The sequence below is a fragment of the Vitis vinifera genome, chromosome 5 (assembly GCF_030704535.1).
Source record: "Vitis vinifera cultivar Pinot Noir 40024 chromosome 5, ASM3070453v1".
In the NCBI taxonomy this organism is placed as follows: domain Eukaryota; kingdom Viridiplantae; phylum Streptophyta; class Magnoliopsida; order Vitales; family Vitaceae; genus Vitis; species Vitis vinifera.
This window is the reverse complement of record NC_081809.1, coordinates 9,918,983-9,945,340: the sequence shown is the minus strand read 5'-3', so window position 1 is coordinate 9,945,340 and position 26,358 is coordinate 9,918,983. Positions and strand designations below refer to the sequence as shown.

Below are 26,358 nucleotides of genomic sequence, written 5' to 3'. Positions count from 1 at the left end.
TATATTTATTGTAAATACTTTGTACAGTGACCCAAATTCCATATACCCCCTACTCATTGTGAAACCATATATAGGTTAACCATGTTTTTATTGGTTTGGTTCAAAAAATAGCGGAAGATGGAAAAACAAAATTTTCTATCAAACATCATTAGTGAGATAAGTATTCGAATTGTCATGTGTGAGTTAAATAAAATTCATAAGATGAGTGTGTGATAGAGGAATGTGTACCTTGAAAGTATGCAATCCTTAGATGACAAGACAAAAAAAAAGAGTTGTCCAAAATTGATTGAAATCTTTCATAAAGGATAGCCTTGTAAATCCCTTGTATAGTTAGAACATTTGTCTTATATAGTTAGAACATTTGCCTTGTCTAATTGAACATTTACCCTATACAGTTAATATAATATCCTTGTACAATGGTACAAATTTCATCCATATGTATACATTATGTGTTTACATATGATGTGTGAACCATGTTTCCAATGGTTTGATTTAGAATATGATATAAAACGTAAAAATAAAATTTTTCCTCAAACATCATTATTAGGGTAAGTATTTGAATTGTCATATACGAGTTAAATAAAGTACATGAAATGAAAGAATTTGTGGTAGGAGAGCGTATAATCCATAGATGACAAGAAAAAAAAAATTGTTCAAAATGTATAGTCACAAACACCCCTTGTACAATTAGTGTAATAGCCTTATATAATGATATAAATTTCATACATATGTATAAATTATGTTCATATGAGTGTGTAAACTATGTTCTCAATAGTTTGACATTTAAAATAATTAAAACATTTTTTTATTTTATTTTCAATGCAAAATGTGATTAAAAATAAGACGGAAAGAAAGAAAAGAGAATAAAAAATTTATTTAACCATAAGAAATATAAATATAAGTTCATTTAGAAAATACCAAATTTATTTATTTATTTCATTTTATTTTTGGAATTAAAGAAAAAAACAATAAAAAAATTATTTAACCGTAAAAAAAAATATTAATATAAGATATGTTAAAAAATAGAAATAACCCCAAATTTATTTATTTATTTCATTTTATTTATTTAAATTAGAAAGTAATTTATTTTAATAGATCAAAATGTGCACAGTTAATCTATTACTTTGTTAATTATGGATATATTAAAAATTTTTATTAGACAAAAAATAAATAAAGAAAATAAAATTAAAAAGACTAATAAATATATATAATTTAGTTATTTAATTATTTTTCATGTAAAAGATAATCACACAAAAAACACATAATTGACCCAATTCCTTTGTTTAATTGTAAACATACAATATCAATATATATATATATATATATATTTATTTATTTATTTATTTTGTTATTAAAATAACTAATGGAAAAAAATAAAAATGGATAATCAATGAATGAAATTTAATTTTTTTATTATTTTCATATAAAAAATAGTACTAAACAAGATTTTCAATTTTTATTTTTAAAAATAGTTTTAATTTTTTAATTAAATGTTTTTTTCAAAAAGAAAATATAAAAAATATAAATCATATTACCATTTTTTTAGAAAGCATTTTTTAAAATAGTTTTTAAAAGTAATTTTTATTTATTTATAATTTAAAATAGAAAATAATTCTGATTTTCAATTATTTATAAAAAAAAATAAAAAAATCCAAAAAATTTAATGGGTATTTTAGTCCATCACTATTTTATATTCTTAAAATCAAGTAAAGGTAATATATGAAAATTTGAAGGGTATATTGGTCTCTTAATATCTTATATCGTTTTCATCAATTATATAAGTTATATGAATCAAAGTTTAATTTTTGGACCCAATTGGACTCAAAACACAATTGTCCCATAATAAAGTTAAATATTATATAATTTTTTAATTATTTAATAAAATTTATAAAAAAATAATTTTAATAAAATATAAAATAAAATAAAATATTTAAAATTTTAAGCATCTATCTTTTAAAAAATATTGTAGCATGAAAATCTTATACACATATTTATTCTGTAATTATTATTTTTTTTCGATAAATTTTTTTCCTAAAATTTTAAGAAATACAAAAATATTAATTTTATTTAAATAGGATTTCTTAAACATAATATTTCCTAAACTTTTACAAAACTAATATAATAATCCTATTCAAATAAGATTTCTAACTCTTATCAAATTAAAATAAAAATAAATTATATTTCCATCATAATCTTCTAAACAGAAAAAGGGAGATCCCAATTTTATGGCATATGTTAAAATTAGAAAATAACTAAGTTTTAAATTAAAATATATATATATATATATATATATATATATATATATATATATATATATATAGAGAGAGAGAGAGAGAGAGAGAGAGAGAGAGAGAGAGAGAGAGAGAGAGAGAGAGAGAGAGAGAGAGAGAGAGAGAGAGAGAGAGAGAGATCATCACTCTTTCCAAGTATAAATTATGCTCGGTTTTTGCATGCAACAATTTTTGCTATTACGCAACAAAGTCAATTGCCGCATCTTCTGTTGATAAAATAGAAATTATCTTAACCCAATCAATGTCTTAAGCCACTGGAGTTTTTTTTTTAACATATATATATATATATATTTTTATAAAGAATATATTAGAAAAATGTACTCATAAGTTTAGATTTTCAATTTTACATATTTGAGAAATATTAATTTTATAACTATTAATATTTTTGTTTGACAAATATTAGTTTTCTTTATACTACTAGTAAAATAAGATGTGCCATGCATGCAATTAAAATTAATTATTTTATATTTTATTTAAAAAATAATAATATTTTATATTTTATTTAAAAAAATTATAGGAAGTAAAACACACAAAAATCCTTAAATAAGTAATTAAAAAACTTAAATAAAAACAAAAACATATAAAATTCAAATTAACATTTAAATTACATTATCAAGAAGTAATACAAAGAATAACTAACATTCTAGATATTTCAGGGACTATCAAGTCGCATCTTCTCCTTGGTGGACTAGATGATTAAATAGACATTGTATCATGTATTGATTCCCAACAAGTCATATAAACTCACAATTCCAAAGTCTACTGCCGTAGGTAAGCAAGTTGTCGTTAGTGGGGCTCTTTGCGATCAATATTGGAACAAATTAGAAGAAATCTTGAAGGATATTAATTAGATATTTTATAGTTGGTAATTAAATTAATAAGAATGATAATTAGATCTTCTATATTTAAATAATAATTAATAATAATTTAAATTTATAAAGTGTGGAATCAAAGAAGTTTCTAGGATAATACTAATACATGTTATATCATCCAAAATTAATGCACGTAGGCTTACAAGAGACCTAACCTCGTCTATTGATATAAGCTTATCTTTGTCTGCATTTAATACCTGGATTTCAAAATTGGCAAGATGTTAACCTGGTACCAATAACATTATTAAAGAATCTAATTGCTAAAGAGGATGGTAGGATTTATTGACCTAACCCAATTTAATTTTTTGATTTCAGTAGTCAACAAGTAAATAGGATAATATGATATATTGACAGAATTATCACAACTCTATATTTACCATGAGATATTATTGCTTATCTTGATTATGATTATGACTATGATTCGAGTGGGTGTTAGGTATATGTTAAAATGGTGACCCTTTCCAATAAGGTCTAGGGCAAAATTTAGTTATTTTTGCCAAAAAAGACAAAAAAAAAAAAAAAACAAGCTCTTGTTAGTCTTATCCACACATGTACACCAACAAGCAACTTCTCGATATGATGATCCAAACTCATTTTGTTTTCCATTTTATGTTTTGCATGACAAAGATCCACCTCCAATCGTTGGTAAATTTTTTGACATAAAAGCAGAAAAAGCAATCAATCGGTTGATTACATTCCAATACAATTGAAAGCAATAGATAGAAAGTGAAGATCAGATTGAAAGTTAGAAAGGGAAGAGTAAGAAACCAGTAATGAAGAGAATGTATGAACCCAAGGTATGACCCAACTCGACTTCCAACTCGATGCACCCAACCCGAGCTCAACCTAAACCAAAATTATTAAATTTGGATTAACTTGCCTGAGTAGCAGTTTTGTAATTTTGTACTTAATCACCAAAATAAGAGAATTACATATTCTTTATTATAAAAAAGTATACCCACATTTTTTTTAAAATATAAATTTGTTGAATATTCTTTTATTAAAATAAATTTATTTGTACAAAATTTATCATGTTACATGGAAATTATGATTTTATAATTAAAAAAATGGAAATGAAATATTAGTATAATATGGGCATAATATAAATAAATAAATAAATAAATACAATAAATTAAAGAAATCAAACGGTGTCATACTAGTATACTACTTTGGAACCACAAAGGAAACTAATTCAAATAAAAAAATTGGAACGAAATAAGAAAACCCATTGAAATAGAATCCTTCTTTGAAAAGAAATAAGGAAAGTCATTGAAATAAAATCCTTCTTTAGAAAGACCAGGGAACTATAAAATCTTCATATTTCTCAAATCAATTGAAAGCTTCAATGGGGATTAAAAGAAAGCGCGATGCACCCTGGTCGGAGCTCGAAATCGATACATTGGAATGCATTTTGAGAAGATTGTCCTTCCTCGACATTCTTCGCTTTAAAAGGGTATGTAGTTGGTGGTTTTCGGTTGCAGAAAGCTATGTGTCTTCTTCATGTTACCGTCTTTGTTTCCAAACACCATGGCTCCTTCTTCCTGGGCCAGAAGAGAAGGAAGATGATGATGATGATGAAGGGGAAGGTGGTCTTTGTTTCTTCAATCTGGATGAGAAAAGGGAGTACAGAGATGTTTGCATGTGTAGGGAGGTTTATGAAGGTTGCTGTGTGGGGTCCTCTCATGGCTGGTTGGTTCTTTTGGACAAAACAGCAAATCTGAGTCTCTTTAACCCCTTTTCGGGTGCTCGAATTCAAGTTGGTTCATTGAGAGAAGGTTTGGAGTTTACTGATGTTGATGCATACACTGTTAGGGAAGATCCCAGGGCCTTTGTTCCTAAAGCTGTTGTGATGTCCGACAGTAAGAAGAACAAGGACAAGGATGGAGTTGCCCTGATATACGGAAGCAGGAAGAAGCTAGCTTTCTGTAGGTATAGAGATGGCAGATTCATGGGCCTTGATGGTGCTCACCAGCCTTACCATGATATCATATGCTACGATAATGTGGTTTGTGCATTATCGGATATAGGGTCAGTTGAAGTTTGGGATTTTAGTAGGTCTTTTCCTACTAAGGTTATGGATATGACGCCTTCCTTTCCCTTGAAAACTGCGAACTTTGGAAGAAGTTTCAGAGATCTTTATTCGAGCCATTTTTATTTGGTGGAATCATGCGGGGAGCTTCTGTTTGTGGTGAGGTTTATAGGAGAATTTGTGGATGGGGATGGGAAACCAGTTCGAGAGGCAGACCTCCTTGATGATGAGGACATCCAACCCAAGATTTGTCCCTACAAGACGTTGTTGTTCCATGTTTACAGGCTTGACCGCCATCAGAAAAAATGGGAAGAGATGGAGAGCTTGGGGGATCAAGTAGTGTTTTTGGGTGGAAACCACTCAATGTCTTTAAGGGTTGGAGATTGTCCAGGATGCGTTAAGGATTCAATTTACTTCACAGACTCTTATTGGGAACGAGTGGATGAAGATTACTCATATGGGGGCCATGATATGGGGTATTACAACTTGAGAGAGAGAATCGTGAAGCCATTTCATGACACTCAGTGCTGCAAGATGAAGCCCACACCATTTTGGATCATCCCTAATCCTGGTAGATGAATGCAGGATATATACTTGTGTTTTCAAATTGTTTTGCACCCTAGAATTTAATTTCCAATATTTTTCGGTACATGAATCATGTAGGAAGTTTCTAATTTCGATTTTGGGTATTTTTTTGTAATTGACTATTGACTAATTGTCTTCCAAATTAATTCAATGTTGACTTTCCACAAAATGGGTGCGCATGCATATGGGTTTGAGCTTACTTCACTTGTATGAATGCAAGATTCTTGAAAAAGGAAAGGAGTCGATGGATTTGATTTACCTTTTGGTGATCTCAATATAGTGTTGATGTTAGGGTTGCAAAAATTTAGATAATGTTTGTTTTTTTGGGTGTTTTACTAAAAGTAATTTGTTTTTAGAATTTAGGTTGTTTTTTTCATGACTTATTATAAATTTTTTATTAAATAAAAAGAATCAAAATATGCAGTTTTTTTTAAAATAAAAAAATAATATATTATTTTAATTTTTAATTTTTAATACTTAATAAAAATAAAATACTATAAAAACAAATAATCTAATATTTAATACTATTAAGTATTAAGGTTTTATTTAAAATTAAGTGAAAAAACATGTTGTATCCATTTACAAATAACATTTAAACATCATTATGCATGGCAACTGGCAACTATTAACGCCAAAATAGTTTTCATTTTCTCCAACACCAAGCATGCACTTGAGAATTAAGAAAAAGATTGAAGCAGTCCTCTACATCAATTCATTCTTATCAAATTCAAGAAACCGGCTTCGCACAAGACTCTAAAACCCTTAAAAGCACTATATATATATATATATGCATGGCAATTGGCAACTATTAACACCAAAACAAGCCAATACCGAGGAGTGGCTATGGTAATAAAACTGATGGAAACTTTGAACAGTGAATCAATGATCCTTACTTGCTAAACCTGAAACTCAAAAAGACAAGAATCAAAACACTAATGCCTGCAAATTTCCTTCAAAGATACAAGACTTTCCGCGTACTCAGAGACTTCACTACAATAAATAGATGGATAAGGAACATTCCAATCATTCTGAGGCAGCCCAGATAAAACCTCCCTCCTCGGACTCTCTTCCTCTAAGTTACAGTGAACCACGTACCAGTCTCTAAACAAGTGGTTAGGAATCAAGGTAATCTCACCACCATCAATCGAAGTAACGCAAAAAGGACCAAGTCCTGGGTAGCCTTGCATCCAACATTCCGGCAGCATAATTCTCTTCTGGCTCCAAACTCCATTTAAAGAATCCTCCAATTTCCACATTATCATAACATCACTAATGCTTTTCGCCACCTCTTGGTAGTCTACAATGACGATGTGCCCACCGATTTGTATCATGCTCGACGTGTCACTCGTCCATACGGGGGCTGCAGGAGGGAGGGGGACCCATCGGAACTTCTCTTCTCCGACGTGGAATGCTATCATACTGTTTTGCATGACCACGCGAGAATAGTCTATCTCAATAGCCCTAGCCTTAGTCCAATAGATGGTTCCGTTGAGGCAAATCCCTCTTGTGTCCAACAAAGCTTCTGGGGCATCTTTGATGATTCTCCATGCGTCGCTACCCAGAGTGAAAATCTCATACTTGGGGCCCCAGGAATCCGCCATCCATCCCCTCAGGATTTTGTAGGTCTTGGTGGAAGGGTCGAACCCTAGAGAGTTGCACTGGAAAAATAAGTCAGGATCTGAGAAGAATGGGGGTGGAAGAGTCACGTGTTCTCGAGTGCTAGGGTTGCAGACACGCACGCGATGGGATTGTTTCGGAGAGTATTGCCCATAGATACAAATTAAACCGTTCACCGATTGAGAAATATTCCAGTGAGAGAATCCGGGGATACGGTGAGCTTCTCCCTCGTTTATGCAGAAGAGAGTACGCTTCCTGTCAGGGTCGCGCATGTCCGGGAAGGAGATGAGGAGGGCGGAGGCTGAACGGGATTGATGGGCCTCAACAAACAATGGGTCGGAGATCATAGACCGCCAGCTCTTGCAAACACATCTGAATCGGAGTAAGGATTTGACGGGAAGGTGGGTGAGTATACCAAAAACTAAGTCATTAGGGACTGAAACTGGATTCATCTTCATTCTGGGTGTGTGTGATTTTCCCTAACACCTAACATGCAGTGTTAGAGAGAGGAACGCCACAGCCAAACGATCTACGAGGATTAAATGATAAAAATAGGAATTTCACATCATCAACAATTCCTCTATTTCCTCATCTTCAAATTCTTAGGATTTTTTTTTTTTTAGTTTCCTTTTCATACACCAAATTCCACCTTAATTTCCGTTATCGTTTGCCATCTAATCATCCTTTTGGTAACAATAGATTCTTATATATCTTCTCAAATAATTAAGTTAAAAAATAATAATTTTATTTATTTAAAATTTAAACAAAATTTTATTTCAATTATTTTTAAGAATTAAGCTTAAATACTAATTTTCAAAAATTATTTTTCAAGATATTTTCAAGCAAACCTTTTATTTTTTAAATTAAATTTTCAAACCATAAAAATACAACATATCATAACATTTAAAGCTTCCTTGAAAGGTTTATCTATTTAAATACAAAGTTACGAACAAGGAGATAACCATTGTGATTTTAAATTTAAATAAACAATTTATTTAGATTTCATGAAGATTTTTTTTTTCCGAAATATAAAATTTTATTTTTATTTTAGATTTTATAAAATATTTTGTAAGAGAAATTCCATTTGAATAGGATTATAATTTTAATTTTTTAAGATTAACTTTTGGCGATCAAGTTAATATCCACTTACAAATAACATTTAAATTTTTTTAATAATATTATTGCTATTTTTATATATTTCTAAATATAATATAATATATTCTTGGATTTTTTGCAAAATTTTTATGACATGGCAATCATAGTGTTGACCCCCATTTTGGAGACATTTTCTCTTTGAATTTTCTGCAGATTATTTGGCCAGGTGTCACCATCTTAGGTGGCCACGTGTCAGCTCAGGGATGGATGCTAGGGAATCAGCTGAGCATTTGAGGAACCAATAGAAATTTGACATGTGGAGGAAGGTTCTAGAAGAGAAATATATGGGGAGCGTATTCTGTTATGTAGGGGGGTGTCGTCTGGCAGAGTGAGAGTGGAGGTACCTGGGCTGCTGGCAGGAGCTCTGAGCAGGCCGTTAGAGATATTTTAGAAAAGAGAGAACAGAGAGGGTGACGGGGAGAGGGATAGAGAGAGCTTGAAGGGCAAGTTTTTCTGGCTAAGTGAAGACACCAAACAGGAGTAACGAGGGCAGACTGCTTTTGGTAGGGAGAGATACTTGAGAGAGGAGGTGCTTTTTGAGGCTCGGCTGGAGGTATTTTAGAGGCAGAGAGACGTTTGAGGAGAGATTTTTCTAGAGATTGGTTGCTGAAGATAAGCATTTTCAGGTACTTTCATTGTGGTTTCCCATTAGCTTCTACTGGTATACTTTTCTGTTCAGTTTCTGCTGATTTTTGGGTGATATTTGTTGCTTGGGGTGAGTATATTCATATTTTGCTAATGGGTTTTTGTTGAAGTTTAGTCTGCTTTGTTATGATTTCCTCATGAGACATCTTGTACCTCTGTTTTACCTCTTATTTGATGCTCATTTGATCTCATCCACCCAACATCTGAGTTCATGGACCGATAGATGAAATGAGGCTTATATTGGGCTCATTTGACTCTCATTATTTTGATGCTCTGTTTTTTTTTTATGCTTGCACCCTTGCTATCTACTCTCTGTTCCCGGTGACTATTTGTGCTCCGGAGGGGAAGTACTTTGCTGTTACGATCATGAGAGACATTAAGGAGAGTGAGATTCATGTGTGAGCATTTGGTGAGGCTCCGTAGGCCAAAGCAGAGGATGAATGAATGAAGAATCTGGATGATGTGGGAAACAGTTGAAGGCGTTCTCCGATTGGTTTTTCCAAACCAAGGTGGCTAGTAATTTAGAAGCCATTTTCCAGCTGCTACATACGAATATGCACTTTTGGAAAGAGGAGGTTGTTTTCATTCAGAGATGCTGGTTCGAGGAGATATTTGGAAGAGGAAGATTGGTTTAAAGAGCCAGCTGCCCAAGGGAAAATCACAGATGGTATGCGGGCTCTCAAGCCCTTGTGCATCACTGGGCTCATATGGAGGTTCTACCTTGGCGAGGAAAAATGTTGTTTGGGAACTCTAGGTTGTTTCATTCTAAACCATTTTCAAGCTTATCATGTCTGCATGTATTATTACATCTTGGGACTGTAAGGTTTGTGGCAAAGTAAAAGCAAGCAAAGCTGTCTTCGAACGACGCCGGCGGCGGCGAAACGCCTCCGCCATCACCGGAATCTTGAGGAACTTGCTTCTCAGAACGAACTGGTGCAGCCACCGACAGTTTAAGAGACGCACTTAATTTGTCTCCTAGAGATATTGGCAAGCATAACAGCAGGTATCTGCATGGGCTTTCAGAGGGCCCAATGACCAACAACCAGCTGGATCAATGGGGCTCTATCTAACCTCATCTCCAGCAGGCCTTCCAGAGTTCTGGCTTTGAACATCCAAACTCTGATCATCCACACCAACTTCAGTCATCACAGCCGAGCCCTAGTCCCTCAAGATAGCAGCAGTCTGGCAGTTTCCTGAACTTTATGACCAGTTAAATTCTCCTCAATTGGAGCGAATTGTTGTTCTTGATGCACACGCTTGTAAGATAAAATGCATTCTCTGGTGGCCATCTGGAAGGCATGATAAGTGGTCAGCATTGATGATGAAAATCTATTCTTGTGGAGCTTAGACTCTTCAAGGAAGGCTGCACAGGTAATATCAAAAGAAGTCGGCTGGAAATCTGCATTACTTATCTGGGATATGCATATGGGATCTTAGGATACCAAAGGTTCTAGTCAAAGAGCTTCCTGGACATACACACTGGACATGGACTGTGAAATGCAATCCAGAATATGGACTGATTCCGAGTGCAAGAACAGATTCATCTGTCAATTTGTGGTTGGCTTCTACGTCTAATAATGTTGACTTGAGCATAGGGAACTATGAAGAACTCTTTGGTGTATCTCAAAATCACTCAGAATAGCTCCTTGAGAATGGCGGAATTGATAGTTTGTTTGGAAGTGAAATCCCTTGGTGTAAGCTCAAGTTTCTAAGCCCAAAGAAATTGAAAGACATGAACCAGAGATGAGGAGTTGGGGATGTTAAACCTATTTGGCTGACACACCTCATGTCCATCCAACCCGTATACCATGTATCCAACCCCACATTTCTCGCTTATTATTCCTTCACCACCTTTTCTCTCTCTACTCTGCCTTTCATACCCATGTCCCATACTACACATGCACTCATCATCTTGCATTCTCTCTCTATACCACGCTCTCTTTGCATACTGCCTTCCCACTAATCCACCCCACACCACATCGGGCCCATCATTTGCAGTTCATCTCTCACTATACCCACGGGCATAGGACTCCTTCATACTCATTTCTTACACCCTATAGTTGCCACCCTCACTTTTCCACCTTGTACATTCACGAAGCTCATTCATCAAGTAAGCCTTCAATCTGACAGAAAGTGAAGAGTGCTCAGGCCAGCAGCTTTCCCTGTCGAGCAGCCAGAGTGGTGAACTCATTTAGCAGCCACAGCAAAGTGGTTCGGGCATGAGAATTATGTTTCTAGGACACGCGAGAGAGATCTTTGCATGAATGCATTATCACTGGTACCTCACCCATGACAGTGTTGAATTTCTGAAAACACATTTGAGCCTCCATTCCGACCTTGTCCCTGCACTCTAAAGGAGTCTGTTCTGCTCGCCAATAAGCCAATGGGACCACCTGATGACTGTCCATATGGATCACCTCGCCTAGAAGGCAATCCTCCGAAACTCATAGATTTGATGTCCAAACTCCCGAAAGGCTCATCTGTTTCTGAAATCTAGGAAGCTATTGTCGGCAGTACAACCCATGTGGTTGCCAATCTGCATGTGGAAAACAGTGTGCTTGTCTTCTAAATGGGATATGCTGTGGAAAATACTGTGGATGCCCTAAGGGTTGCAAGAATTGATTTAGAGGTTGCCATTGTGCTAAAGGTCAGTGCCGAATGTCGTCAATGTCCATGCTTTGCGGCAGACAGGGAATGTGAACCAGATGTTTGTCGGAGTTGCTGGATCAGTTGTGGTGATGGTACTCTTGGTGTACTAAGCCAAAGAGGTGATAATTATGAATGTAGAAATATGAAGCTTCTTCTCCAACAGCAACAAAAGGCTTCTGCTTGGGAGGTCTGATGTATCTGGTTGGGGAGCATTCTTAAAGGATAGTGCAGGCAAACACGAATATCTTGATCCTAATTGCTATGCAAAGGTGATTATGGCCGCAAGGGATCACGGGGCTGGCATATTTGCCAAGGAACGAAAGCTATAAAAGTCCACACATTTTGCATGATCACTCTCGAGGCCACGTGTCATTGACTACCCCCTCATCCTTTGTTTTTAAATAAATCATGTCCCTAAGTCTAGTTTTGTAAATGATTTCTCCATTTCAGATTGTTTCAAAACAATTTCAAATCATCAAATTTCTCCATCTTTAGTATTTTTCTTAGGTCCTAAATATCATTTTTCTCAATAAAAATTTGCCGTCACTTTTCTCCCTGACAAGCAATTTTCACAACTCAGATTTTCAAAATGTTTTAAAATCAGCTAGAATAAAATTCCGTAATTCCAAGCAAGGGAATTTATGGAATTAATTTATGCAAAATAAACGGGCTTTGGTGGGGGCCCCACATATATGATCTCGTGACTGATTGACCGTTTGGTTGATTTATTTTCCATGCGTGTTTGATTTATTCTGTTCCTTGACATACGTATAAGTATATGTACATATTCAATGTTCACTGATCTTGCTTCATGATAGCGCATTTGTCACTGGAGGTTCAGGTACGCACTCATTCTCATTTTGATTATTCTCTATGCATGCTCTTATTTTCATACGTGCAAGTTTGATTTGAGTATCCGCTGATTTCCTCATTGATTGCCACGTCAGCTTCAGTCTATTAGTAGAGACCCGACTTTAGGGACTTAGAGGGGTGCTACGGTTCATACCGTACCTTCCCGATAAGTAACCTGACCCCCGAACCCGATCCGGTTTTTCGCAGACCGTCTTTTCCAAAATAAGGAGTCACACTTAGGGTTTTTCTTTCTTATTTTGTTTACCCTTTTAAAAATAAAAAAACAAAAATAAGTGGCGACTCCAAGTCATTTTTCTTAATCAATAAAAATCAACTTTTTCAAATAAAAATCGAGCTCGCCATTCGAGTGGGAAACGCATCGAGCGAGCCGAAATGCGGGGTCCACAAAATGGCGACTCCACTGGGGATATTTTAGAGGGTCAAGCTTGAACTTAGAATGAAGCAAACGTGGCAATTGATAGGTCGATCAATGGATACTCACTTCTTGATTGCACATTGAGGGTTCCCGAGTTTTCACTTGGGACATTGACATGATTGATTGTATTGGTTGATTTCTTGATTGGAGATTCTGACACAGTGATTTTCTTTGTGCTTCATTGATATATTTGTTTGAGATATTTGACATGCTGATTATGATGATTGATTTATATTGATTGAGGATTCTGATGCCATGATTTCTTCTATGTTTCATTGATATATTCTTTTGAGATATTGACATGCTGGATTATTGATGATTGATCTTATTGCTTTGCTTAGCATGTTGACCCTGATTTTGTCATGATTGTTCTGATCACTTCACATGCATACACTTACTACTGTACATCATTCGACTTGACATGCTGATCCACTTGTTGGTATATTATTTTGATCATCCTTGAGCGTGTTGTCTTTGTATCACTATCCATCTGATTGTCGTATTCTCGCTTATCTTGTGTGTGTACATTGATGATATATCTGAGATTTGTTTGATTGTGTGTTGCATGACTACTCTCCTTTGCGTGATTGCATGCCGCTTGTCTGTGTGGGTCGCACATCTATCCCCTTATCTCCCACTCTCTAGTCTCGGTCATTTCCTTCATTCTGGTTCTCGCTTTTGCAAGTGTGAGGCCTTGTGTGTGTGGTTGTACTCTGACCGAGATAGAGGTTAGGAGTAGGGTCTAGTGACGGGCTATACCGATATTTGGGAGCATTCTGGAGGAGAGCGGCATGGACGTCAATTGGAGTCCGATCATTGAAGACCCGTATAGCTCCGAGCTAGGTTTCATGGATATTTGTGTGACCAGAGTGTTTCATCTCCTGCTTTAGCTTCTTAGGGTTTTCGGATGCACCTACACTGTTCACTGCGCACTCTAGTTGACTATTGAGCGTTGAGAGTTTGAGAGGATTTACCATAGGAAACCCCCTGGGATGTCGAGGTAGTGCATGTGTGGATGTAATGTCCACCTTGCATGGAAGCGCCCCGTCTCTTCTGAGGCGTGCAGAGGGTTGCGTACCGCCGGAGGGTACGATCGCTTCTGCTAGGGATCTTTTAAAGTCCACCCATATCCATTTAGAGCCACCTTGACCTCGTAGGTTGAGCCGTAGATCCTTCGATTAGGACTCCCTCCCTACACGTGGGTGCATCTGAGGGCTTTCAGAGCCTCTGTGGTTACAGTTCGGATTTGACACTCCCTCTTTTTAGTCTCCAGTTGAGAGTGCTCAGAGATCAGTGCGAGTTTGAGTATCAGTTGGATCACCTTGTTCATGTCGCCTTAGTTTGTTCTTTTCACTCGATGAGTTTGTCATGTTTTCTCCCTAGGGCTTTTGTCTTTCTTTCTTAGCTTGACACATCCTTTCACTTTGCTGTCACTTACTGGATGCTTCGGGATATGTTCATCGATCATGATCATCTTGTTTTTGCATTGTACACCTATCACGGGCTCAGTACCTCATTTCTTCATTAGATACTTGATTCAATTTTCAACCCGATGCTCATATTTTCATTACGGAAAGGTGAAAGGCGCATTTTCACATCTACACTTTCTTCGAGAGATTCGCCTTGATCACCTTATTATTTTTCTCTTATGGAGCTCGAGTTGAAGGTTGATTCAAGGATATATGTTTATAGATGGAGTACTGATCTCGTGATAGCGTGTTTTTCACACCTCTCTTTATCTCGGATTATTGATGGAGATTCTCTGGTCACATTTGTAGCCATATCGCAGTGGATACCTTTATGACTCTAGAGTTTTCGTCATACATCCAGATTTCAGATTGCCACCTCAGGACCATGTGCTTGCATGATTGTATTGTCACCTTTTAGAGTTTTATCTCGTGTCCTTCATCCATTTTGTTTGCATTGTAGGGAGTCAGTTTAGGAGTCGGTTGAGTCTGGAGTCACATCCTTGGAGGAGAGTTGGAGGTCGATTGATCAGGGCAGATTCATATCCGAGTTCAGACAGTTCAGTTGAGATGTCAGACGAGCTAGCTTCCACACTTGCTTCCATTCAGGAGTTCATGGCCGGAGTCAGTAGACGCTTGGATCAGATAGAGAGTTCTCGCCAGGATCCTCATCCGGCTGGCATGGTCACTGACGAGACGATTCCTCATGCATCTCAGACAGCACAGACTCGTCCACCTGGGGTTTCACTTGGTACTCCATTCCATCTGACAGATCATTATGAGACCATTCCACCACCTACTGTCACAGTGCCGCCTCCCATGGTTCCTACTATTGAGGATACTCGATTGGCCGAGCAGGAGGCCAAGGTTGAGAGGCTTGAGTCCATGATGAGACAGATCAGATTGCAGGACGGAGGTTTGACTTGGGATGACAGAGATGGCATACCGGCGGCTAGCTTGCCCGCCAAGTTTCGCATGCCAGACATTGAGCGTTACAGTGGGATTGGTTGTCCCAAGATCCACTTGAGGCTATACAGCATGGTCATGAGAGCACATGGGATAGATGATGCGCAGTTGGTGACCCTCTTTCCTATGTCACTTAGTGGGGCAGCTCAGAGGTGGTTTGCTTCAGTTGAGCCTTCGAGACTTCGCACCTGGGAGGACGTGGCTCGTGAGTTCCTGACTCAGTTCGCTTTCAGTGCCGATATTGATGTATCCAGACGAGAGTTGGAGGCCACTAGACAGAGGTCAGAGGAGTCTATTTCTTCATTTGTCACTCGTTGGAGGGCAAAGGTGGCTGGTATGGTAGACCGGCCTAAGGAGCGAGATCAGATTGATATGGTTCTTCGGAACCTACAGCCGAGATTCGCGAGACGTCTTGTGGGCATCCCGTTTCAGGATCTCAGGAGTCTGGTTCAGGCGGCTTTTAGTGTTGAGGAGGCTATTGCTCGAGGATTATGGACAGATACTACTCCTTCCCCTGACAGTAAGGGGAAGAAGCTGATTGGGCCATTTGGTAGATCTGGAGAGGTTGGCGCTATTAGTTATCAGCATCGGAGGCCTGCGCATCACTCGCTTTATAGACCTCCTACAGTCAGAGCTCATTTCCCTCATCCGCAGTATCAGTATCAGCCGGATTATGTTCAGGAGCCTTACATTACTCAGACTAGCATGCAGCCACGACCTTCGCATCCGAGAGCCGCTACTCACCAGCCACCCAGGCCATATGCACAGAGGCCCGCGAGACAGTTCACTCCGTTGGGCATGACTTTGACTAGAGCTTTTGAGAAGCTCAGAGACGCCGGAGTGATTGTTCCTTTGGCACCGAGGCCTTTGCCCCATCCTATTCCTCCTCATTTCCGTTCACATGAGCACTGCTTGTATCATCAGATTCCGGGGCACGATACTGAGCATTGTTCAGCACTACATCATGCGATACAGGATTTGATCGATTCAGGGGTGGTTGACTTGGCTAGGCCAAGTGTGACCACCAATCCCTTGCCTACACATTCTACACATGCAGTTCCTCCTCCTCTTGGTCTTCAGTAGATTGATTTGGATATTGAGGGTACTGATGGCGTATGGTGTTCTGAGACCGTCCAGGATGAGGACTTGGGTCAGTCGGCATGGATACATCACTTGGTAGCAGTTCAGTTCAGGGCATTTCTCATTTTGATTATGGTCATCATTAGACTCATTTCCATTTTGTTGAGTCCAGTTTTCAGTTCATCAGAGTTGTTTTTGTTTTGTTGAATCCTGTTTTCGGTTTAGGGTCATTGTTTTTAGTTTCATGTTGAGAGTCCAGTTGTTTGTAGTCCTTTACCATTTCACACATGATGTACTCGTTGGTTCATTTAGTGATATGATATTTTATCTGAGTATTGTGGCATTTTTCTCGTGAGTGTGTTTTACACATCTTGTGTTGATGCGTGGTATGCTTTCGATATGATACATCTTTCACTTACATCACGATCACTTTGGCCTGACCTATCATGGAGGATATTGAGTCTATTGACCTAGGATCAGGAGATCGACCTAGGGCGTTTGAGGCTGTGACCCATTTCACCTTCTGATTAGAGTGGTACCATACCCACATCCATACCTTAGCCTTTTCAGACTTGATGACCTACCCATTTTGAGCCTGACATGACACCACCCTTTGGTACCATTACACGACTTTACTACCCTTGATCACCTTATCATGCTACAATACCATTATCTTTCCTTTCCATCATTTCCTTGATCTGACTAGGTAGAGTCCGAGATGGTTAGACCCGAGGTGAGCTTTACATGATGATAGATGGATCATGATGATAGAGTGGCTTGATTGTTTGACGATGTTGTTGAGGTAGAGGAGACGTCAGGGAGCATCCAGATTTGAGTCATTACACACGACTTCAGGGAGCCGAGATGATTAGACATGGTGATTTTGTGAGACGTTGGTGAGTGACGTATGATGATAGAGTGAGTTGATTGCCAGAGGATATTGACGGTTATCACAGAGCATCAGTGAGGGCTTTCACGCGATTTCGGAGGAGTTGACATGACTATGTTGGATGGATGCCAGTCTTTAGTATTGGCCATGTGAGATCTTGAAAGCACGATGTTCGAGGTTGTGGTCAAAGGATGGGTGGCCATCATTTCATGAGCCTATTTACTTTATCACCCTCACATATAGAGTTACCCGTTGCTAGCCCTTTGAGCCTCGCGCGAGCATCATAGCCTTTTCTTTCATCACCTCATTTACCTATTACACCGGGTTGGGGACCCTGTAGTGCTTGCATGCTATGTTTGGATACGTCATGAGTTTCGGACCTGACATACATATTCAGGCATCATTTCTCACTCTTCATTGTGATATTTTCCGCTTGGACATCATTTCATCACTATTTTCCGATATCACATACCACCACTTGTGATATTCGTTCTCTATCTTTTCCTTTCCTCATTGATTACTCGACATTATCCTTGTTTCACCTTGAGTGGTGGTTTTTCACACGTCACTGCATGGAAGATTGTCACATTCTTTCCTATCATTCACCCCATGGGCAGTGGTTCAGAGATGTTATTTTGAGAGGTTGTCTTGTTAGTGAGGATTCATGTTACATTCGTATGTGGAGAGGGTTTGATCATTTGGGTATGTATTTTCATGGGAGTTCATTCATTATTGATCAGAGTATGCGCAAAAAAAAAAAAAAAAAAAAAAAAAAAAAAAAAAAAAAAAAAAAAAAAAAAAAAAGAAAAGGATAGTGCATTGTTCATTTTATTATTCTCCATTGGGCATGTGTATGGACGTGCTAGTTTGTTTCATTGAGTTTATGTGTTAGAGAGAGCTCGTATGGGAGCTATTTCTTGAGGTTCATCTTGATGTATATTTTGGGTGAGAGTATGATTCATCCATTCGATTTTTGTGAGAGAGATGAGCGACTTTTCTTTAGTATCTCTGGATCATTGCTCTATCCATCATTCCATTTATTTCGGATGTAACTACTTTCCATGCTTTGATGCAGGTTGACCATCACTCATTTTCCTATCTTCGCGCCTTCTTCTATCCTTATTTTATTCCTCCGTTTGACCCTGCCTCATCGGATTTCATTATTTTCTCATCCTACTCGATGTTCGACATGGGTTCAGCATCCACATGTTATTCTTGTTTATTCGATGTGACCGTTCATTTATCACCGTTTTTCGTGTAGGGACCTCTAGGTCCGGGACTCATGACATTTTCTATGCATTGCATTTCATGCACGAGAGGTATGAGGATTATATCATTGGGATCTTTGAGCCTAGTTTCCTTTCATTTCTTTCATCCTATTACCTTGGCCTACGTTACGTCCCGTGTCTGAAGACCACCCTGAGGCCATTACTTCACATTGTGTTTGACGGCTCACACATGGGCAATACTCGAGCTTGGTCGGTGATTATTTCTCAGAGCATGATGGATGGGGAGTTGAGATGATGATTTACACTGAGTCATACCCCTCTTATCAGTGATGGATTTTCAGAGGCGACATTATCTACATTGGGGCATACCTCGCTCATCGATGACGTTTTCTTTCGGGATGGTGCCTTGCACTGAGTTCGCTTCTTCACTTGGATTACGATGGATTAGGAGTTGTGGGATGACCCTACACTAGGGCATAGCCATTTCAAAGGGCGTTTTTATTGGAGATACAGTCGCTCTACTCGATACTCTGCATTGGGACACACTCTACTCATCGATGGTTGGTTTTTGAGATGACGATTTTATTTGAGGCGTAGCCCTCTCATTGGTGATGGACTTTGATTGGTCATTGGAGCATAGTCACTTCAGTTGGTTTATACTGGGGCATAGCCACCGCATTCACATTCATGGAGCCCGGGGATTCTGATTCATATGGATTATGTTGAGATGTTTCCGTTTTGGCACCAGGAGTAGAGGTTGATTGATTTGCTGACTCGGATACACTACTTTACACTGGGGCATAGCCGGGACGGAGAGCATTTTTCATTGGAGCATAGCCACCCTATTTGGATCCTCTACACTGGGGCATGTCCATCTTTTGGAGGGAGATCAGATTGGTTCTTGACATTGGAGCACCTGACGAGTGATAGGGAGATCATTGGATTATTTCATGTTGTCCTCATTGCATACTGGGACATAGCCACCTTGTTGGAGGTTTTGACATTGAGGCTTGACTTCCTGTTTGTGATTGCTGCTTACGATGGGTTATGGAGTTATCGACACCTCGGGTTTAGTCTTCTCGGCATACTTGGATAATCTCGGATACTTACATGCCTTTCATTTCGTACTCAGACATTTCACCATGGATACGTTCATGCCTTCTATCATACCAGAGCCTGACCATCACCTTCTTTTACCCTACACATCACACCGTGACACATGACCTCACCCCTTTCTCGATTATGAGGAGATGTAGATCAGTCCTCGATCACCTTGGTTGTGCTTTCATATATCTTTTGGACTTTAGGTTCAACATCTTCCATGATGGCAGGGCCTAACAGATGGTTGACTTATTAGTGTTGATGCTTTCATTTTGACAGTTGGCATGTTGAGTGTTGATTTGCTTGTTTTTCGCATTTCGGGCATTGGTCATCATTGTTTTTATTCGTCAGTCATTTCTGTTTAGTCAGCATGGTATCACGATACATAGTCCTGTTTGGCATTACTTATTTGAGGTTGGACATTTTCATTACATGATGGATGAGCATATCTCAGAGTACAGTAGTTTTGAGGCATTTTGCATCTCTGTCTGTTCATCATTACATACTGGGGCATACCCCATCTCCGAGAGCATTGGACCTTCGACAGGTTTCATTCACTTTTGATCTAGTTGTCGACCCCGAGAGTTGCATACTGGGGCATACCCTCCTTCTCCGAGATCATCGGACCTTTCACAGGCTTCATTATCTTTCGACCTAGTTGTCGATCCTTATAAGTTGTCATACTGGGGCATATCCCCTCCCGAGCTTACTTGCATCATTATCTGGGTCATCCTTTGGTTCTGGGTCACTCGATCAGTCATTATCGTGACAGTTCAGTTTCTGGGACCGTACCTATACGATCGGTCATCATCTTATCAGTTTGAGTCGAGGCCGCACCTATACGATCGGCCATATCTTTGTCATATCAGTTCAGTTTCTGGGACCGCACCTATACGGTCGGTCATCATCGTATCAGTTTGAGTCGGGGCCACACCTATACGATCGGCCATCTCTTTGTCATGTCAGTTCAGTTTCCGGGACCGCACCTATACGATCGGTCATTATCGTGTCAGTTTGAGTCGGGGCCGCACCTATACGATCGGCCATCTCTTTGTCATGACAGTTCAGTTTCTAGGACCGCACCTATACGATCGGTCATTATCGTGTCAGTTTGAGTCGGGGCCGCACCTATACGATCGGCCATCTCCTTGTCATGTCAGATCAGTTTCCGAGACCGCACCTATACGATCGGTCATTATCGTGTCAGTTTGAGTCGGGGCCGCACCTATACGATCGGCCATCTCTTTGTCATGATAGTTCAGTTTTCGGGACCGCACCTATACGATCGGTCATTATTATGTCAGTTTGAGTCGAGACCGCACCTATACGATCGGTCATCTCTTTGTCATGACAGTTCAGTTTCCGGGACCGCACCTATACGATCGGTCATTATCGTGTCAGTTTGAGTCGGGGCCGCACCTATACGATCGGCCATCTCTTTGTCATGTCAGTTCAGTTTCTAGGACCGCACCTATACGATCGGTCATCATCTTATCAGTTTGAGTCGGGACCGCACCTATACGATTGGTCATCATCTTATCAGTTTGAGTTGGGGCCGCACCTATACGATCGATCATCTTCCTGTCATGTCAGTTCAGTTTTTGGGACCGCACCTATACGATCGGTCATTGTCTTGTCTGTTAGAGTCCGGGGCCGCACCTATACGATCGACCATCTTCTTGTCATGTCAGTTCAGTTTCTGGGACCGCACCTATACGATCGGTCATTATCGTGTCAGTTTGAGTCGAGGCCGCACCTATACGATCGGCCATATCTTTGTCATGTCAGTTCAGTTTATGGGACCGCACCTATACGATCGGTCATTATCGTGTCAATTTGAGTCGGGGCCGCACCTATATCGATCGGCCATCTTCCTGTCATGTCAGTTCAGTTTCTGGGACCGCACCTATATCGATCGGTCATCTCCTTGTCAGTTCAGTTCGAGTTTGGACCGCACCTATATTGATCGGTCATTCATCGTGTCAGTCGAGTCGGGGCCGCACCTATATCGATCGGCCATTTCCTTATCAGTTTGTGTTTAGTTTGAGTCGGGACCGCACCCATATAGATCGGTCATTCATTCTTCCTATCAGGCCAGTTCGGCGTCCAGGCCTTTGCTTCAGTATGACAATCAGGGTCACATTTCCATTTCGGGCGTTCAGAGTCATTCTCCTCACCTGGTTACTTGATGCTTATTGCCTATTCATCATTGCTCTTCTAGACTTCCACTTCCATTGCACATGACATTAGTTCTTTGATTCCGTGACGCGTATTTTTGTCATGTCATTGGGCACCCTACACCTAGTCTTCTCATGTAGTTCACATAGGATAGTTTCCTTTGGGCATTCCTTCTTGTACTCCAGGGTGGTTCGACCGTTACTCATCTTTGACACCGATCTTCGAGTCATTTTTGCAGACGTCTTAGAGGGAGCTTGGATCCTTAGTGTGGCTGCAGAGGCATTTTTTAGACTTCCTTTCCTTTTAGGATTAGAGCCTCATTGTTCATCCGTTAGCCTGAGTGAGTTCGTATCTCACTAGTGTCCCCATGGGGGTCTCCTTAGTTCTTCGGTAGAGTTCACTTCATTGCACTCACTATTCACACTTGCTATTCACTTCAGTGTTCATATTCCTTACACTCGTGAACTCTACCGAAGAGGGGCATATTTGTTGACCCCCATTTTGGAGACATTTTCTCTTTGAATTTTCTGCAGATTATTTGGCCAGGTGTCACCATCTTAGGTGGCCACGTGTCAGCTCAGGGATGGATGCTAGGGAATCAGCTGAGCATTTGAGGAACCAATAGAAATTTGACATGTGGAGGAAGGTTCTAGAAGAGAAATATATGGGGAGCGTATTCTGTTATGTAGGGGGGTGTCGTCTGGCAGAGTGAGAGTGGAGGTACCTGGGCTGCTGGCAGGAGCTCTGAGCAGGCCGTTAGAGATATTTTAGAAAAGAGAGAACAGAGAGGGTGACGGGGAGAGGGATAGAGAGAGCTTGAAGGGCAAGTTTTTCTGGCTAAGTGAAGACACCAAACAGGAGTAACGAGGGCAGACTGCTTTTGGTAGGGAGAGATACTTGAGAGAGGAGGTGCTTTTTGAGGCTCGGCTGGAGGTATTTTAGAGGCAGAGAGACGTTTGAGGAGAGATTTTTCTAGAGATTGGTTGCTGAAGATAAGCATTTTCAGGTACTTTCATTGTGGTTTCCCATTAGCTTCTACTGGTATACTTTTCTGTTCAGTTTCTGCTGATTTTTGGGTGATATTTGTTGCTTGGGGTGAGTATATTCATATTTTGCTAATGGGTTTTTGTTGAAGTTTAGTCTGCTTTGTTATGATTTCCTCATGAGACATCTTGTACCTCTGTTTTACCTCTTATTTGATGCTCATTTGATCTCATCCACCCAACATCTGAGTTCATGGACCGATAGATGAAATGAGGCTTATATTGGGCTCATTTGACTCTCATTATTTTGATGCTCTGTTTTTTTTTTATGCTTGCACCCTTGCTATCTACTCTCTGTTCCCGGTGACTATTTGTGCTCCGGAGGGGAAGTACTTTGCTGTTACGATCATGAGAGACATTAAGGAGAGTGAGATTCATGTGTGAGCATTTGGTGAGGCTCCGTAGGCCAAAGCAGAGGATGAATGAATGAAGAATCTGGATGATGTGGGAAACAGTTGAAGGCGTTCTCCGATTGGTTTTTCCAAACCAAGGTGGCTAGTAATTTAGAAGCCATTTTCCAGCTGCTACATACGAATATGCACTTTTGGAAAGAGGAGGTTGTTTTCATTCAGAGATGCTGGTTCGAGGAGATATTTGGAAGAGGAAGATTGGTTTAAAGAGCCAGCTGCCCAAGGGAAAATCACAGATGGTATGCGGGCTCTCAAGCCCTTGTGCATCACTGGGCTCATATGGAGGTTCTACCTTGGCGAGGAAAAATGTTGTTTGGGAACTCTAGGTTGTTTCATTCTAAACCATTTTCAAGCTTATCATGTCTGCATGTATTATTACATCTTGGGACTGTAAGGTTTGTGGCAAAGTAAAAGCAAGCAAAGCTGTCTTCGAACGACGCCGGCGGCGGCGAAACGCCTCCGCCATCACCGGAATCTTGAGGAACTTGCTTCTCAGAACGAACTGGTGCAGCCACCGACAGTTTAAGAGACGCACTTAATTTGTCTCCTAGAGATATTGGCAAGCATAACAGCAGGTATCTGCATGGGCTTTCAGAGGGCCCAATGACCAACAACCAGCTGGATCAATGGGGCTCTATCTAACCTCATCTCCAGCAGGCCTTCCAGAGTTCTGGCTTTGAACATCCAAACTCTGATCATCCACACCAACTTCAGTCATCACAGCCGAGCCCTAGTCCCTCAAGATAGCAGCAGTCTGGCAGTTTCCTGAACTTTATGACCAGTTAAATTCTCCTCAATTGGAGCGAATTGTTGTTCTTGATGCACACGCTTGTAAGATAAAATGCATTCTCTGGTGGCCATCTGGAAGGCATGATAAGTGGTCAGCATTGATGATGAAAATCTATTCTTGTGGAGCTTAGACTCTTCAAGGAAGGCTGCACAGGTAATATCAAAAGAAGTCGGCTGGAAATCTGCATTACTTATCTGGGATATGCATATGGGATCTTAGGATACCAAAGGTTCTAGTCAAAGAGCTTCCTGGACATACACACTGGACATGGACTGTGAAATGCAATCCAGAATATGGACTGATTCCGAGTGCAAGAACAGATTCATCTGTCAATTTGTGGTTGGCTTCTACGTCTAATAATGTTGACTTGAGCATAGGGAACTATGAAGAACTCTTTGGTGTATCTCAAAATCACTCAGAATAGCTCCTTGAGAATGGCGGAATTGATAGTTTGTTTGGAAGTGAAATCCCTTGGTGTAAGCTCAAGTTTCTAAGCCCAAAGAAATTGAAAGACATGAACCAGAGATGAGGAGTTGGGGATGTTAAACCTATTTGGCTGACACACCTCATGTCCATCCAACCCGTATACCATGTATCCAACCCCACATTTCTCGCTTATTATTCCTTCACCACCTTTTCTCTCTCTACTCTGCCTTTCATACCCATGTCCCATACTACACATGCACTCATCATCTTGCATTCTCTCTCTATACCACGCTCTCTTTGCATACTGCCTTCCCACTAATCCACCCCACACCACATCGGGCCCATCATTTGCAGTTCATCTCTCACTATACCCACGGGCATAGGACTCCTTCATACTCATTTCTTACACCCTATAGTTGCCACCCTCACTTTTCCACCTTGTACATTCACGAAGCTCATTCATCAAGTAAGCCTTCAATCTGACAGAAAGTGAAGAGTGCTCAGGCCAGCAGCTTTCCCTGTCGAGCAGCCAGAGTGGTGAACTCATTTAGCAGCCACAGCAAAGTGGTTCGGGCATGAGAATTATGTTTCTAGGACACGCGAGAGAGATCTTTGCATGAATGCATTATCACTGGTACCTCACCCATGACAGTGTTGAATTTCTGAAAACACATTTGAGCCTCCATTCCGACCTTGTCCCTGCACTCTAAAGGAGTCTGTTCTGCTCGCCAATAAGCCAATGGGACCACCTGATGACTGTCCATATGGATCACCTCGCCTAGAAGGCAATCCTCCGAAACTCATAGATTTGATGTCCAAACTCCCGAAAGGCTCATCTGTTTCTGAAATCTAGGAAGCTATTGTCGGCAGTACAACCCATGTGGTTGCCAATCTGCATGTGGAAAACAGTGTGCTTGTCTTCTAAATGGGATATGCTGTGGAAAATACTGTGGATGCCCTAAGGGTTGCAAGAATTGATTTAGAGGTTGCCATTGTGCTAAAGGTCAGTGCCGAATGTCGTCAATGTCCATGCTTTGCGGCAGACAGGGAATGTGAACCAGATGTTTGTCGGAGTTGCTGGATCAGTTGTGGTGATGGTACTCTTGGTGTACTAAGCCAAAGAGGTGATAATTATGAATGTAGAAATATGAAGCTTCTTCTCCAACAGCAACAAAAGGCTTCTGCTTGGGAGGTCTGATGTATCTGGTTGGGGAGCATTCTTAAAGGATAGTGCAGGCAAACACGAATATCTTGATCCTAATTGCTATGCAAAGGTGATTATGGCCGCAAGGGATCACGGGGCTGGCATATTTGCCAAGGAACGAAAGCTATAAAAGTCCACACATTTTGCATGATCACTCTCGAGGCCACGTGTCATTGACTACCCCCTCATCCTTTGTTTTTAAATAAATCATGTCCCTAAGTCTAGTTTTGTAAATGATTTCTCCATTTCAGATTGTTTCAAAACAATTTCAAATCATCAAATTTCTCCATCTTTAGTATTTTTCTTAGGTCCTAAATATCATTTTTCTCAATAAAAATTTGCCGTCACTTTTCTCCCTGACAAGCAATTTTCACAACTCAGATTTTCAAAATGTTTTAAAATCAGCTAGAATAAAATTCCGTAATTCCAAGCAAGGGAATTTATG

At 39.6% G+C, this 26,358-nt stretch overlaps 3 protein-coding genes across 3 annotated transcripts; 2 read left to right on the top strand and 1 right to left on the bottom strand.

Annotated features, from left to right (window-relative positions):
- Positions 1–4,508: 4,508 nt before the first annotated feature.
- LOC104879317 (F-box protein At2g05970-like) lies at positions 4,509–5,771 on the top strand. The gene has a single exon (XM_010651893.1). The coding sequence runs from the start codon at positions 4,509–4,511 to the stop codon at positions 5,769–5,771; it is 1,263 nt and encodes a 420-aa protein (XP_010650195.1).
- Positions 5,772–6,616: 845 nt separating this feature from the next.
- LOC104879316 (F-box protein DOR-like) lies at positions 6,617–7,885 on the bottom strand. The gene has a single exon (XM_010651892.3). The coding sequence runs from the start codon at positions 7,850–7,852 to the stop codon at positions 6,710–6,712; it is 1,143 nt and encodes a 380-aa protein (XP_010650194.2). The 5' UTR covers positions 7,853–7,885; the 3' UTR covers positions 6,617–6,709.
- A 3,878-nt stretch (positions 7,886–11,763) lies between these two features.
- Positions 11,764–16,646, top strand: LOC104879315 (uncharacterized). The gene is made up of 2 exons (XM_059737063.1): positions 11,764–11,935; positions 15,061–16,646. The coding sequence occupies exons 1-2, from the start codon at positions 11,764–11,766 to the stop codon at positions 16,644–16,646; spliced, it is 1,758 nt and encodes a 585-aa protein (XP_059593046.1).
- The last annotated feature ends 9,712 nt before the right edge of the window (positions 16,647–26,358 follow it).